This window comes from Manacus vitellinus, unplaced genomic scaffold (genome assembly GCF_001715985.3).
Source record: "Manacus vitellinus isolate BGI_N305 unplaced genomic scaffold, ASM171598v3 scaffold_36_pilon, whole genome shotgun sequence".
Taxonomy (NCBI): Eukaryota; Metazoa; Chordata; class Aves; order Passeriformes; family Pipridae; genus Manacus; species Manacus vitellinus.
Window position 1 is genome coordinate 6,768,173 of NW_021940508.1, and position 16,525 is coordinate 6,784,697.

The 16,525-nt window shown below is 54.1% G+C and overlaps 1 protein-coding gene across 1 annotated transcript; it reads right to left on the reverse strand.

Annotated features, from left to right (window-relative positions):
• Nucleotides 1-4,261: 4,261 nt before the first annotated feature.
• Nucleotides 4,262-13,766, reverse strand: DNAJB5 (DnaJ heat shock protein family (Hsp40) member B5). The gene is made up of 4 exons (XM_018077296.1): nt 13,578-13,766; nt 13,244-13,488; nt 10,414-11,012; nt 4,262-6,263 (listed from the first exon to the last, which is right to left on the reverse strand). The coding sequence occupies exons 2-4, from the start codon at nt 13,452-13,454 to the stop codon at nt 6,030-6,032; spliced, it is 1,044 nt and encodes a 347-aa protein (XP_017932785.1). The 5' UTR covers nt 13,455-13,488; nt 13,578-13,766; the 3' UTR covers nt 4,262-6,029.
• Between the last annotated feature and the right edge of the window lie 2,759 nt (nt 13,767-16,525).

Sequence of the window (16,525 nt, forward strand, 5' to 3'; positions counted from 1 at the left end):
TCCAGACCAGCACTTAGAGCAGCCAGGGAGCTTGGCTTGGCCACCCTTCCCTGTGAACCCCAGCAGCCCCAGGAGGGCTTTTGGTATCGAGGACAGAGTTTGTCCCCAGCCTGTGCCCCTTTCCAGATGCCCACCACTTCAGCAGAGACCCCTGGCAAGAGCCTTTCTGGAGCACTCTCCCCTCATCCCAGCTCCTTGCTGGGCAGTCCCCAGATGTGCTGGAGGGAGGAAGAGGCTGTTGGCTCAGACTTGCCCTGGCTGTTGTGGGATTAATGAGGGGGCAGCTGAGGGCACCCCTTTGCCACCATGACTGGCATCTCCCTGTGCCCCCTGGGTTCTGCCTGGGGCCCCAGAGCCATGTGTCCTACCCCAGTCAGGCCCCATGGGGACCATGAGACCTTACAGTGGCCACAGTCCATCCACTCTGGGAAGGGAGATCTCCCTATTGACATTTCCTGCCCCATGGGCTTCCTTTCCTCATGGGTGTTCTTACTTCAAGGGCTTCCCCTCCTGCTGAGGTTTAAACCCAGCTGGCAACCACTTCTCACACAGCTGCTCATTCACACCCCACTCTCCCCCAGTTTGTGTACTGGGCATGGTTGGTGTTCTGTGGTATGGAATATCCCTTTGGCCAGTTTGGGTCAGCTCTCCTAGCCCTTCTCCCTTCCAGCATCGTGTGCACCTGCTCACTGGAAGACCATGGGAACATGAAAAGTTCCTTTGTCCCCCCAGAAATAGGAGTGGGTTCTTCCCTGTTTAGCTTGTTGGCATTAGGGTGCACTATGCACCACTACCCGCTAGAGCCTTATGCTCCTGTAGGTCTGATATTCCAGGCCATTGGAATGGTCTGCTAAACACATTTGTCCTCTATTCCTCTTGAACAGAGGCAGGGCTCCTCTAGTCCTGCTCATAGGATTCTCCACCGACTTCTTGTAGGAATGGATTAGAATTTCTTGTAAAATCACAGCAAATCCTGAGTTGGATGGGATCCATCACGATCACTGAGTTCAACTCCTGGCCCTGCACAGGACACTCCGAGTCACACCACGTGCCTGAGAGTGTTGTCCCAACACTTCTTGAACTCTGTCAGCCTTGGTGCTCTGACCTCTTCCCTGGGGAGCCTGTTCCGGTGTCCATCCACCCTCTGGGTGAAGAACCTTTTCCTAATATCCAACCTAAACTCGCCTGACACAGCTTCAGCCATTCTTTCCATAGGATCCTCTATTCCTATACAAGCCTATATTCCTACACAATCAGCCCTTCAACTCTGCCTGGGAAATGCCTTCTGGAGACCGGGCAGCAACTTTTCTGGAAGAACCCTCATTTGTGATTGCTTTCCTCTGCAATTCCCATACCTGTGCCTCTAGGGTCAAGGTAGGTTTTCCTTCCCATATCCTTGTTTTCTCTCTGTGGTCTTTGCAGGTAAAACCACTGGGTACTCCTATATCCTCCCTCTTCAGTGAAAAGATGCCTGCTCTTACCAGCTTGGGGGAATGGAGGGCTTCCGAAGACGGAAGGCCGGAAGGCAGGGTAGATGTGGATGCCCCATCCCTGGAAGTGGTCATGGCTAGGTTGGAAGGGGCTTTGAACAATCTGCTCTAGTGGAAGGTGTTCCCGCCCATGGCAGGGAGATGGAACGAGATGACCTTTAAGGTGCTTTCCAACCCAGGGCTTTCTATGACTCTGTGAAGGAAGGGCAATGTAGGAAGATGTTACTTCCATAGATCAGCTCTCCAAGGAAAAAGGCCAAAGGTGCAGTAATTAACAATTCCCAACAGATGGCTCTCGAAATACAGATGGGACGGCTGGGCTGAGTGCTCGTACCAGATTCATCCCACAAACAGAGATTCTGTTGCATTGATTATATGATGGGCTGAGGCCCACTGTGTGCGGTTCAGCAGGGCCAAGTTCCAGGTCCTGCCCTTGGGTCACAACAAACCCTTGCAGTGCTCCATGCTGGGGGCAGAGTGGCTGGAAAGCTGCTCGGTGAAAAAGGACCTGGGGGTGCTGTTTGACAGTGGCTGAACACGAGCCAGAGTGAGCCCAGGTGCCCACGGCAGTGGTGGTTCTCTGGGGGAATTTAAAAGACATGAATCATAGAATCACAGTATCACAGAATCTTTAGGCTGGAAAAGACCTCTAAGATTGTTGAGTCCAACTGTTAGCCCAACACTGCTGTTTTCACCACAAAACCATGTCCCCTGAGCACCACACCTGCACGTTTTCTTGGACACTTCCAGGGGCGGTGTAGATGTGGCACTTAGGGACATCTATCAGCCACTACTGCGAAGAACAGCCCACCCAGGCCCCACGGAGGATGAACACCAGCATAGGGAACTCACACCAAGCAAGGTGCTACATAATGTGCCTGTGAGAACACACACAGGCACCCTGAGTGCAAACCAACCAACTCCGTGACCATCAGCTACTAAAGTAGTACAATAAATGTTCATAACAAATATGGTTTAACATGCTCTGCTCAGATCTGTTGTTATTCAACTCTCCAGGTCCATTTGGGCTCCAAAAACAACTGTTGTGGTTTAACCACAGATGGCAACTACATACCACACAGCTCCTTGGTCACCTTCCCCCAGTTTATATGCTGGGAATGATGTTTCATGGTACAGAACATCCCCTTGGCCAGTCTGGGTCAGCTCTCCTCCCCATGCTCTCTCCCAGTTTTTTGTGCACCTGCTCACTGGCAGAGCATGAGACACTGGAAATTCCTTGACTTAGAGTGAGCCCTGATGAGCAACAGCTGAAGCATCAGTGAGTTATCAACATTATTCTCATACTGAATCCAAAACACTAGGAACCAGCTACTAGGAAGAAAATTAACTCTTTTCCAGCTGAAACCACCACTTATTTACTCCATACAATTTACATCATGCCACGTCCCCTACTTCCCAATACCCCATCACCTTTCCTGTCTTTTGATATCACTTTTGATCCCTTCCCAGTACCTGAAGGGAGTCCACAAGAAGGATGGGGAGAGGTTTTTGACAGCGGCTTGTGGTGACAGGACAAAGAGTAATGGCTTCAAACTGAAAGAGGGTGGGTTTAGACTGGATATTAGGAAGAAATTCTTTACTGTGAAGGTGGTGAGGCACTGGTACAGATTGCCCAGAGAAGTTGTGGATGCCCCATCCCTGGAAGTGTTCAAGGCCAGGTTGGCTGGGGCTCTGAGCAACCTGGTCTAGTGGAAGGTGTCCCTGCCCTTGGCAGAGGAGTTGGAGAGAGATGATCTTCAAGGTCCCTTCCAGCCTAAACCACTCTATGACTCTGTGATGGTGATACACACACAGATACCATTCCATTTGTTGATGGACCACTCCTATAAAAGTCCCTTGAGTTCATTCAGTCCATGACCTTGAGCTCCATCTGTCCTAACAGTCTTTCAGGGCAGGAAAGACAGTGTGTGGTGGTGTCACAGGTTGAAACCAGTTTTGATTCCATCACCAACTTTTCCATGAAAAGTTGGCTGGTTTCATCAAAGCCCATCCTCTGTTAATGTGGCAATGAAAGGAGTTCAGATCCCCAAATCCAGTGCCCAGTGATGGTGATGGGAGTATAGCAGCCATGGAAATGGTAATAGGCAGTGTTACATAGCAAGTAGCATATACAGTTTTATTAATTGGCTATTCTTGTCCAAAATCAAACCCTTCTGAGCCACACACTGGACTTGGGAGATGGGCACATGTGTTTTGGTCTCATCTCCTGTCCCTGTGTGTTGATCCTCGTGGGAGCATTGTGCAAACATTGTGCAAAACATATCAGCAGGGGCTGTGCTGCTTGTGCAACTTGTGCCTCTCGCCCTGTCCCAGGGCTCCTTGGAGAGGGGATGGCACTGCTGTCTCTCCAGCCCCTCCGTGCAGCCAGCAAAGAGATCCCTTCACTGACCCTCCCACTGCCCATGTCACCACAATCCAGAGCCCTGAGGGGACACTGAGGCTCTCACCCCCTGCTCCTGTCCCCTGCAATGTGGTCAGCACTACTACGGCCACGTACAAAGGGGAGCAGCCTTTCTGTGACCAAGTAGGTCATGTATTTGTTCCCATCCCCTCGTTATCAGGCCCTGAAGGTCCTGCAAACAAATTTCTTCTTCCCCTCCCTGCCAGCCTCAAGGTCCCTGGCTGGCGGTGGTGATGACTTTGGCACAGAGCCCCGGCATCTCCCATCACAACACACCCTCGAGGAAGTGTATTTTTCAAAATACTTCTTTATTTCTCTCAATACTGACATTACAAAAAAAAAAAAAAAGAAAAAAAAAGAAAAAAAAAATTACAAAAAACCCACTATAAAACATTCAGGTCTCGTTGAAACCGAGTAAAACAAATCAGCTTGCATCTGCGCGCTGGCCTGTCTTCTCGCTCACGGCGTCCACCAGATTTCTCTACTGTCGAACTCCACAGGGACCAGTGGAGGGAGCCAGTGGCATCCCCTCGCCGGCCGAAGCGGGCGATTGATTAAATCAGCGCCTCACGGGTCTCCTCGCCCCGAAGGATGACACTGTACAGCTGTACACCACGGACACCCCCCGCACAACCCCCCGCCCCAAGGACACCCCATTTCAAGTCAGTGAGTTTGTTTGTTCTTTTTTTAAAAAACAAAACAAAACAAAACAAAACAAAAAAAGGATTCCCGGGGTGGGGGGAATTATTTTGGCAGGGGGGTTTTCTCGGCGGTGCTGCGGTGAAATAGGAGCTGTACAAAGCCAGGTCGAACGCGCCTCCCGCTCCATAGCAGCCCTTTTCTGGGGAAAAAAAACTGGCATGAGGCAGAGTGGGCCGAGAAAGGTTAAGAAATATAAAAATTCTCCTGATGGAAATCCAAAGGTTTTAAAAAAATACAGTATTTGAAAATGGAGCCACCAAGCAGATTGCCTCATGCACCTCCCAGCTCCGCCCTGATGTCCAGAAACACCTCCTGAATGAATTGTCCCTGTAGAAAAATATATACACACGCCTCTCTCTTCTTATTAGAATCCCTAAGGTTGACCTGAAACACTAGTAAAACCCACAACTCTGCTCACACTTGGCTCTGCTTTTGCACCCAGATTAGTGCCACACGCACACACACTCCCCCTCTGGGGGGTTGCTGTTTGTGTGGCTGAATCATCCCCCTTGCAAAAAAGCCTGGGTGCGTCAGGCCAGGATCCCCAAAACAGGCAGAGAAAAACCTTTACGAAGTTTATCTAATGAGCTCTATATATATGTATTTAAAAAATAAAAGCAGCAATGCAAACTCAACACATCTGAAAAAAGAAAGCTCCACCCTGGGCTTTCCCCCCTCCTCCTGCTGGCTGGGGCCCTGTGGGCAGCAGGTGCAGGCAGGCTGTGCCCACGAGCACCGGTGACATCCCCAGGCAGGGGCAGGAGGTTGGATGGACCATCCCCACATGCTCCGTTGTTTGGCACTGCCGAGGCTCGGTGTAGGCTTGGCACAGGAGAGTGGGCCACGGCCGGACTCGGTACCGTGGTCCCAGGTGAGAAATAGTCCGGCTACTGGGGGGGCCACCGCGGGCAGGAGTAATTGGCACCGCGGGACAGCCGGGACCCCAAACAGCAGCAAGTATCAAAGAGGGGAAGAGAAAAACCAGCAGCGGGGACGCCAGATCCTGCGGAGTCCTATTTACACTGCGCTGGACCCCGACAAGTCCAGCCTCTTGTGGAAAGAGTGGCTTGAAAAGCAGGTGACATAAAAAACCCACGACGCGACGCACCTCCCGGGGCAAAGGGCCCACGGCTCTCGCTCGTGCGAGGCAGGAAAGCTGGACCTCTGGGGAGAAAGAAAAAGTCTGGCAGCCTGTGGCAGACAGGAGACTCCCCATTGTTGGAGTAGAAAACTGGCAAAGAAGAATGGATGGGGGGTGGGTCGGGTGGGTTTTTTGGGGAGGGAAAGTAGTGTGAGGGGTGGTTGTCTTTTTTTTTTTGCATTTAAAAGTGCTGTGACACCTTGGCTCTGTGCAGGCCAGGTGCTGTGGCACATGCGTTTGGAGTATTGCTGCTTTGGAGGAGAGTCCCAGGGCTCTAGGAGCATGGGAGGTGCTGCTTGAGGATCTGTCTCGTCTGGGGAGCTATTCTGTCTGGGAAGCGGATTTTGAACTCCACGATCAAGTCTCCTCGCTGGCTGGGGGCCTTGGGGAAGGGCAGACCCTCCCCACGCAGTCTCTTCACTGTCCCCGGCTTGATGATGTCGTTGCAGGGAAGTGGGATCACCCTTCCGTCGATGGTGGGAATGTTCACTGTGCAGCCGCACAAGGCCTGAGGGGAGAAGAGGGGACACGCCATCAGATGGGGCTGACACCCCAAAGCATCCCAACAGCTACACCCCGTCCCCCCACCGGCTGCTCCCTGGGTTAAACCACCCAGGTCCCTTTGGACGATGCCCAAGGCACGGGGTGACGCTCACCACTGCAAGCCCGGCTCTCTGCTGGTGCCAGCCCAGTCTAACCACCACGAACTGGGCTGCAGAAGCCATGCAGGAGAGGGGTGCCCCAGCCTCACTGGGGGAAGGACTTCCCTCCCCTCCTCCTGGCTTCCCCAGGAGGCACCACCAGCAAGCACCAAGCCACCCACAGCAACAGGACAGGCTAAATTTAGCACCTGTCCAGCCTCGGGCAGCCGAAAATCCAGCTGAGATCATGGGATGCCACCACGACTCATCAGCTGTCACCCTCTGGAGCACGGCAGCTCTGCCTGGCGCTGGGGTTATCTATAGCACAGCCTGTGCCCCATCCCCACCACTGACAGCCCCCACAAGGCCACGCTGACGCGGGATGATGGTGTGGCCATGGCACAGTACCGAGCTTTCCTGGGAGCCAGGCTGCCAAAGGGGCTGGTTCCTAGGAAACCAGCCAATGGGTCACCCATCCCCATGGCAAAGCCAGGAGCCAGTGCCGGGGGTGCCACCTCGCTGTACCCCAGCCTCCGGAAGCAGCCGGGGCGGTGGGCGCCGCGGCAGGCACACACCGGCCTGCATTGGCGAGCCACGTGACGCGGGAATGCAGCAAGAAAATCCTTGTGTCCTTAAATAACTCAGACAGCTCTGGCGTACATGTGGGCAGGATCATCTCCAGGCTTTCAGCAAAGGCTGATGGAGAAGACTGCGGAGCGATGCTTCTGGAAGTGGGGGGTGGTTTGCTGAGGTACAGCCCTGAGCTTCCGTGTGGGGGCTGGCTCAGGTTTGCCACCCTGAACTGGGTCCTGGGAGGCCCAGTCCTCCCAAAATGCCCTGCAAGGGGAGGGGGAGAAGATGCAATTGCTGTTTCTGGAGTAGGTGGGAGAATGTTCTGCATTCCCCCCCCCAGGAAAAGCCTCCAGTGGCAGAGCAGCAACAGGCACCAGGAGAAACATCTCTTCTCGTGCCGGCCACTGGCTCAGGGATGATGGACATGGCTTCTGCAGGTGAATCAGGGCTTTGCACCAGGGGGTTCACAGAGGGGTCTGTGCCAGAGCCAGCTGGGGGTCTCTGGTGAGAGAACAGGAGAGAGGGTGCTGTCTCCTTGCACAGCTCATCTGCACAGGCCTCCTCCTGGAAAGGTTGTCCTCCAGGGATGAGCTTTTCTGCCTGCAGGAAGATGCCATTGCCAGCTGTGTGCGAGCAGCAGGTGCTTGGCTGATCTCCAGCAGGTTGTGGGAGGGAAACAAAGGACAACCTCCCAGCATCAAGGAATTTCTGCCCTGCACTCACCCAAGGATGCCAGAGCCCTCCTGCTCACTGGTGCCCACTTGCCGTGTGCCACGGAGGGCTGCACGGCTACATGTGTGCCAGCGAAAGGACATCTCCAGCCCCAAAATGGAAAGAAGAACAAGAACTCCCTATGGGAACACGTGGATGAGGAAAGCAGAGGGATGGGAACAGAGCAGGCGGTAACAGCGAAGGCAGACGGGATCTTAATGTTTCCTTCCCAAAGCCAAGACGCAAGAATCCGAGGCGATCGCTCCTCCACCGTATGTCCCTGTTTTTCATTCCTCTTGCTCAACTTCACTGGCATTTGGGAAATCGGTTGCTGAAGTAACACCAGTCACCGCGGGAGCTACCCCGCATCCTAGAAAGAGGTTTGGTTTATCCCTAGGGATGAAATCACCCTGGGTTTGATAGCTGAGTGCTGTGCTGTGCGAGCAGAGCTCTATCTAGGTCAGCGCCGGGTCCTCCTCCGCTCGCAGCGGAGCTGACGGGGAGGACGTCGCCATCGGTCGCGTCTCAGCCGGGCGCTGACGCGTGGATGCCTTGAGGAAGGTGACGCCAGGTAAAGGATGCAAAGCGGGATGGTGCCGAGGGCAGGCGTTAGCCTGGCAGCCAGGCGGGCACGAGGCCCCGCCGGCAGCGCTGCCTCCTGCCAGAGGCAGCTGCTGGTGGAGCAACGCCTCTCCTCCCTCCCGCGGCTTCCTGCTGCAGCACACGCCTGTAATTTTAGGAAGGAAGTCGAGGAGTCCCTGGAGTAACCCTCATACACCTCTGATTTTGCAGCGGACAGGTGGCAAGCAACCTGCACTGCCCTGGCCAGGCATCCAGCAGGGCTGGAGGGGGCTGGGAGGGGCCTCCAGTACAGCAGTGAGAGGGGTCACAGGACCCACTGCCTGCCAGCTTTGCTGGCACTGTGCTCTCTCATGGCAGCAGCAGAGACTAAAGCTCAGGCTAAAAAAGGCAGCCTTGCAAGGAAGAAGGGTGAAAGGAGAGTCCTCAAGGCTATGACCAGAGGCTCAGCAATGAAGAGGTTGTACTCTATCATGTATTGATGAGGCAGCATACAGAGCTGGGGAGGTCTCAGCACCTGCTCATGCTCCAGAGAACTAAAGGAACTTCTTCTCACAAAAGATAAAAGCAGCAAAGTATAGCCCTGGCTAGGGATGGCAGCCAGGCCAGCAGCTCCATGAGGACACCCAGCATGTCGGGCTTGCGGTGAGGAAGGACAGAGACCAGAAATTCCAGCTCAAAGAAATGAGGAATTTTGCCTGGACCAGCAATTTTCTACTTTGTGACTGCATTGTGCAAACCCAATGCCAGCACAGAGATCACAAGTGTTCAACACTTATGGTGCAACACAGCACGTGAGGCTGGAACAGGTTTCTCCGGTTGCTTCTCAAAGGTCAACTCTAGGCAAGAGTCCCTCCAGCCTGGGCAGTGCACAAACCTGGGCTAACATGGTCTGGACATCAGCACAGACAGCTCAGGGTTAATTTTATGGATAAGGGGAACAAACAGAAGGAAACATCTGAGATATGGCATGCATGGCTCCATAAATAAGGCATTCTCTCCCAAGTATTTCTGGATCAGCCACAGGAACCAGCCACTGCAGGAATAAACCTCCGCACTTCACACTGTGAGGGAAACTGAACTCCTAAGTCTTGCAGCTTAACTGGAGCTGAGTTTGCTCCAAGAGTGCCCAGTTTCTGCCTGACCCACGTGGCTCCTCTTTGCCCCCAGTACACGCTGTCACAGCCCCAGCTGGGAGGCAGAGCCGCCGCAGAGCTCTCCTGACTCGCTGGCACACTTCACAAGCTCACGTTTCCCTACCTCGGGTCTGGCCCATTGAGCTTATTTCTATTAAATGCACTTCAGAACATAAATCTGCCTTCAGGAAGGAAAAAAAAAAATCAGCTCATTAAGAAGACAGACAGCGTCTACCGTCTGAAAGGAATAGCAAATGGCAGCTGCCAAAAACGTCAATGTTAAATGCAGCTGCCAGCTGGGATTTATTATATGGTAGTTATACAGCAGCAGCAGCAGTGAACAGCACATCTTGTACTGAGGTAATCTCCACTTTCCTCTCCCACCTTCACACAGATTGCTGGCTCTGATGCACCCAGCCTGGCCACGACCTCCAGGACTGGCAGCCTGGATGCGTTGAGTTTTACTCACTGCCTGGATATTTCATCTATTTTGTTCCTTATTTAGGAAAGCCAGAACCAAGGAAAACAGCTAAAGCACTGCTCAGGGAGGGTGAGGGATCACCTTCCTCCACGTGACCCTGCTCTCTGCCCACAGGGAGAGGCACCTGGTGCCATCCCGGGCAGTAACTAAGCCACAGCAGGCTCAGATATGAGAAGAGCAGGGATCAGACTCTTGCTAGCCAACGTGGATTTTCCCTTGTTCCTACAGAGTATCTGGGCTCTGTTCCACACACGAATACCCTACGCTAAAACAGAAAAACAAGACATATGGAGAAGGGAAAAAATGGATAAATACCACCTGTACTGGCTCAAGGGACCACAGCATCCATGTCCTACACCCAGCATGGAGGTCGAGCATCTCCAAAACCAAGAGGGAGTTGGCCTCTGCAGCTCCTTTTTCACGACCTACCTGGTCCTTTGTACTCAGTTTTGGGAGAGGGACTGACTCCCATCGTGGCCCCAAATGCCATGACCCAGTGCCACCTCCCAGCCCGGGGAATTTACCACCTATACTCACCTCTTTAAGACTGATGTTTGCCGTGTAGATCACGTTTGTCCCATCCCTCTTGAAGTGTGAGTGAGGCTTGTCCTTGAGGATGAAGACGATGTCGGCAGGGATGTTATCTGGGGTGGCATCCCCTTCTTTGGGGAATGTGATTTTGGTTCCCTCCTTCCAACCCCGTTTGATGACAATGTTTAGGATCTTGTCCTCAGTCCGCATGGTCCGGCCATCAGCGTTGACCCTTCTGCGCGTGATCTTCATCCTCTTGGTGGATCCGTGGTAGATCTCTTCCAGGGACACCTTGAGCTCGTGGATGACAGGAGGGTCTTGGACCTTCCTCCGTGTGTGCAGGGACTCTTGGTGCCGCCGGTGAACCCCATTGATGCCGTTGAAACCAAACCTGCCGAAGGCACTGAAAGGGTCATCGTCATCATCCATATCCATGTCTTCCTGGTCAAAGCCATTGAACATCCGGGAGCGGCTGCTGGCGAAGAAGATGTCGAAAGGGTTGGAGCCTCCAAAGAAGGATGCGAAGGTGGCATGGGGGTCTCCATGGAAGGTATAGTGGAAAGTGCTTCCTGAGCCACCTGAAGAGCCACCTCCAGTTTTGAGACCTGGAAGAGAAGTGGGAAGACAAGACATGAAGGCTCATCTGCTGGGGGATGCTGTGCTGGCACTGCACTTTCCAGATGGGAGGATGGTCTCTGTGGCCTGCAGGCAGTTACTCCACTATCTCCTGGGTGTGCAGGTCACCCCTTCCAGCTTAGCCACCTGTGAAGACCATGGGCCAGGCGGGTACCACCTCCATCCATGACACATAGTCCTGCCCCTACACCCAGCAAGCTCAAATTCCGTTCAGGTTTTGTCCCCTCTGTCCCTACCGAAGGGCTTCTTTGGCTTTCTCCACCCAATTCAGAGTATTTTAATTTAAAATATATCCTGATTAGCCCATGTCCATTTTTCCCCATGAGCACACTCCTGTCTGCCCCAATAGCCTTGCCTCTTGGTCTGGACATTAGGAAAAAATTGTTCACAGAACGGGCGGTCAGGCATTGGAAGAGGCTGCCCATGGAAGCAGTGGAGTCACCATCCCTGGAAGTGTTCAGAAGGTGTGTGGACGTGGCACCTGTGAACATGGCAGTGTTACATTAAATGATCTTAGAGACCTTTTCCAACCTCCATGATTCTGTGAGCAGGTGGAAGTCGGCAACCTTCCAGGTCAGCACGCAGCTCCTGCATACCGACTGTATAAAACACCAGGTAAGATCCAGGTTTGGATCTTTTGGCAACCCTTCCCATGGAAAACTCTCCTGCTGGGTCCCAGACTGAGCCTTATATTACTGCAACTCCCCTCAGGTCCCAAGGTACATTCGAAGTGCCCCCCAGAAGAGGTCACACACACTCTGCAAGGCTATTTTTGACCAGGAGGGGTGGGAAGGGTTAAGCCAAGCCGAGCTCAGGGACTATTTTCAGGGCATGCCAGTGACAGTGAAGGGCTATTTCTGACAGGCTGTCCCTTGTGCCATGCCCCCACCTCCCTTCACAGCAGGACAAGTTTGGGGGTCTCTTCTGATTGATGAAGTTAATATTCTGGGTGGGTCAGAGGAGCTTTTGCTTCACCTTGCCCATCACAGCCTGTAGGACCCAGAAGCTCCTCAAAATACCAATCACCAACATGTTGCTCCAAAAAATGGGAAAAAAAAGGTGTGTGGGGTCACGGACCAGGACTCATCTAATGCTGATGGGGCAAGGGGGAAGAAGGTGTTTAACTTGATGGGGCAATGAGGGCGGGCTCTCCCCTCCTTCCTTAACTCACTCTTATTTTAGATGCCTGCAGGTGATGGGGATTTCGCCAAATCCCCAGTGAGCCCCTGTCCCTAATGGACTGTGCAGCCAGGAGGTTTCACCTTTAATCCCATGACGCCAGCATGAGTGGGGTCCGATTTCATCAAGGCCTCCCGGGAAAAGCTGTTTTCCCACTTGAGACAGTCTCTTCTCATTTTACAGGGTGGCAAAATCACTGTGCCTGGTGCACCCATTATAGCCCTGACATAACTAAAGGGTAGACAATTAACCCATCGCTGGTTAATTCTGCTGGTGGCTTGTGAGGGGGATGCACCTGCCCGAAAGAGGGGCTGCCTCTTCCATCCAGCAGCCTGCTCCTGCCAGACCTCCTGCTCTTTTAAGCACCCAAGTCCTGGGCTGATTAATGCAGATGCTATTCAGCACTCTCCTCGAATGGGGTTGTGCTCTTCCATCTTCGACTAATAAGGTTGCCTGCGTTGGAGCAGCTCTCCTCCTCCTCCTCCTCCTCCATGCCAACCACCAGACAACAGCAGCCTCTTGGTTTCAAAACAAGGGCCTATTACTTAAATTGGGAAAAGCTTTGAATCCAGTAGGTCAGCCTGTACCAGGAAGGACAGCGGGACCAGTGCCCAAATGCAGGGGGCATGTGGGCAAAAGCAATACTTCTCTGGTGCTTTATTTAGGTCAGTTAAAGAGTAGCTAATGAGTTACCCCAGGTATGATGCGGGAGATGAGCTCCTTCCACTTCCATCTCTCAGCCCACACCCGGGGTTTTGGGGCAGAGGGCAGGAGAAGCCCAGCCATCCCAGGGAGCAAGGCAGCAGGCTGCAAAAGTGGAGCAGCCCGGGGAGGAGGGGGATGTGAGGTGATTTCTGGTGCCTGCGGAGCATTCAGTCTCCCCCATTCTGTGGCTACCAGTCCCACTTCAGGAGCAGACATGGAACAGTGGAACACCTGTGTGTGAAAACTCTCCCTCTCCTGCAAAACCAAGTTGAACCCCACACTCCTGCCTCCCAGTGGGAAGTGCTCATCTCCTTACCTTCCTCCCCATATTGGTCGTAAACGGCTCGTTTCTTGGGGTCACTCAGGACATCATAAGCCTCTGCGATCTCCTTGAACTTCTCCTCGGCGTTGGGGTCTTTGTTCTTATCAGGGTGGTATTTCAGGGCCATTTTCCGATAGGCTTTCTTGATTTCATCCTCATTGGCGCCGCTCTGGATGCCCAAAATCTTGTAATAGTCCTTCCCCATGACAGCAACACTGCCGGGAGCTGAGTACTTATTCCTGAAAGCAGAAAGACAGCTCTTCGTAAGGTGAATATCGCCCTGGGGCAGCCCGGGACGGGGCCGGCACACACCGGCACTGGCACGCACTTATCGCGGAGCCGACGCTCTCTGCGTCCCGCTGGCCAGCAGCACCAAAGCCGGCTCCAGTCCACGCTTCCCACTAGAGGTCAGAGCCCCGGTGCCAGAAGGTGTCCCAGCTCTGGCTCTGCCCTTCTGAGCCCCACGGCAGGGATAGACAGACTCATCTCCGAGGCTGACAGGGAGAGAGAGCCTGAGTCGGGGCACGGCGCTATTATAGGGGCCACGCCACTGCCAACGTCAGGCCAGGACTGCATCCCTGTCCGTCCCCCCTGGCTGAGTCAGGAGGGCTGAGCTATGTCTAAATGTAGCTGCCGGCCTGTGTCCACCCCCCCGCCTGGTTCTCTCCCAGCTGGGGACCTGAGACCCAAGTCGGGGTGATGACAGCAGGTTTTTGGAGACTGAAAGCAGTGGCAGGGACCATGCTGCGCCTTCACCTTAGAGGAACTTCAAACATTTTGTTCCTGAAAGCAATTGGCATTCAGCTGGAGATAAGCGCCTCCGGCTGTCAGAGCCGTAATTTGTATTTAGCGAAGAGAGAAAAGAGCCGTTAGACAGAAACATCTTGTGATGGTGGGAGGGCTTTTTTATTTTTTTGTTTTAAAAAAATCCAACACTTTTTAGCCTGACTTGCACTCCCCGAGAGCCTCCAACTGCCTCTTGCAGTAAGGCAGGAACCCAGGGCTCACTCGCTCCATCGTGCGGGGGCTGGGGCCGTGGCCATGCCTATGCCTATACTAAGGCATGGAAAACCCGGTGGCCGTAATTCATCCCCCAGTCACGCCGCTGGAGTGGCACTGACCCAGGAAGCAGCCACAGGAGAAGGGAGGGCTGCTCCTCCAGGCAGAGACTGAGCAAACCCCATGCTTCTCAACCTTTGGTTATCTGACAGCAAACTCCTGCTCCCCCACTCCCCAAACCACGACTCAGTGCCTGCTGCTGGCCCTGCTCCTCCCAGGCACTGTCCCAGTAGACTCCCTGCTCTCCTGCTGCTCGCATCCTGCTCTCTGCTACAGTCCAGGTTTCACCCTGCCCAAACGCCCCTGAGCAGCCTCAGCTCACTGTGCCACTCCGGCACATGGATTTTGGCACAGGGTGTGAGCCTTCACCCTTTTCTTCACCACCATGCAAGCTACCAGATGTTCTTCCCCACTCTTATTCTATCCCTGAGATCCTGTTGGAGCTCTCAACCACAGCAGCTCAATCAAAGGTGGCTGTGCTCCCCCAGGATCCATCCCTACACTGCTACAGAGAGCCCTTAGCATCCACACCAAGCATCCAACACTTTCCTTGGGCCACGCCTTGGACAACGACCACCTTGGAAACTGGCTCCACACTTGGCCACCTCCATCCAAACCATCAACTTCTGCTCTTTTTGGCCCCAGCCATGGAGCAGGTACTTTGCTGTAGATGGTGAGGGGGGCTAAGGCTAAATTAGGGGAGACAGAGGCATCTGCAGACACGTGCAGCAGCTCAAGGGGCACAGAAGAGGTGGGAGGAGGTCCCTGGGGGCGTAAGGAGCATGGACAGCGTCTCTCGTGGCAGCTCCTGCGCGCAGAGACGCCGGCAGCACCCAGCCCACGCAGGAGCTGGGGGATGCTCTGCCCCCTGCCCACCCCCACCTCCCCTCCCCGCGGGGCTGGGGGGCTGCGGGAGGCCCTGGGGTGAGCAACAGGCAGCAGCACCAAGAGCTAACTTGTCAATGTCCTCCACACAAAGGTCACTCCAACGCCTCCCTTCCCCACAGCAGCCTCCAGTGGAGGACAGGGGCTCCCTGTGACCAGCACCAGGACCAGGATCAGGATTTGGCCCTGTCTGGCTGATGCTGACCCTCCCACAGCGAGGGCAAACCAAGCAGCACTGAAGGCAACCCCATCACACCCTGGCTCCAGCAACAGAGGTGACAATCCTTCTATTGTCCCCCCATAAGCACCACAGTGTCCAGCTCTGACCCCGCGCAGCCCAACTCGGCAGCGCCACTGGGACCCTGTCACCCAGCCAAAACTCCACGGAAAATACGAAAATACATTAAAACAGGCTTCCCATGAAAATACATCCTGTTCTGGCAAATGCTGTTGCCCCCCAAAAGATCTCTGGTCTTGCCCACTGAGGGGTCTTTGGGGATGCCTGCCAAGGATATTCTCCTGACCAGAGAGCCCTCTGTCCGGCTGGGCATAGGGAGGGGGGAATTCCTGTACCGAAATGCATCCCGGTGCCGCGGTTTACCGTGCTGGAGAGGACCAGGTGCTGCCGGGTGACCCGGTGGGTTAAGGCACGCTCCCAAGGCTCAGCTCACATGCACAATGGTGGTAAAACACGACTCTGTCCCCGCAGAGCCTCCCTCCTTCCCTCCCACCTCTCTGGGATCAGCTGCGCCTTGCCACCGCTCCTCTCCCCCTTCTGCTCAGTCATCCTCTCCTGCCTTCCCATTTAACCCCCTCGGGAGCGGTGGGGGGTTTCAGCCAGGAAAAGCCATTCCTGCATCTCTCTCCCAAAGCAGACGCCTTCGGATAAGCCACGGCCACCCTGCCTTAGAAAACCACAGGCATCCCCTGGCACTGCCGAGCCAGCCCAGCCTCCATCCTCCTCTCGCAACCACACCAAAAGAAAAAAATAATTAAATAAAGAATAAATCTTTGTTCCGGCCCCGCACATGACATCAGCCCGAGCAACCGCTGGGTGAGCGCGCCAGCTGAATAGCGATCGCTTGACATAATCCCTCCGCTCGGCAGTCATCTAAGGGAACAAACCCAGCCCGGCAGCGGCACTGGCCAGGGTTTTTTTGTTCCATCCCGGGGTGCAAGGTCACCGCGGGATGCCGGAGACAGGCGCTGATGGTTTAATGAGGACACAAGGTCGAGAGGCGGAAACCCACTTACCGAAACTTTACGAACACATTCATAGTCCAAGCTGTCATTTTTAAGGGCTCTAGTTTTATTTTAAACATCGCGGCTGTC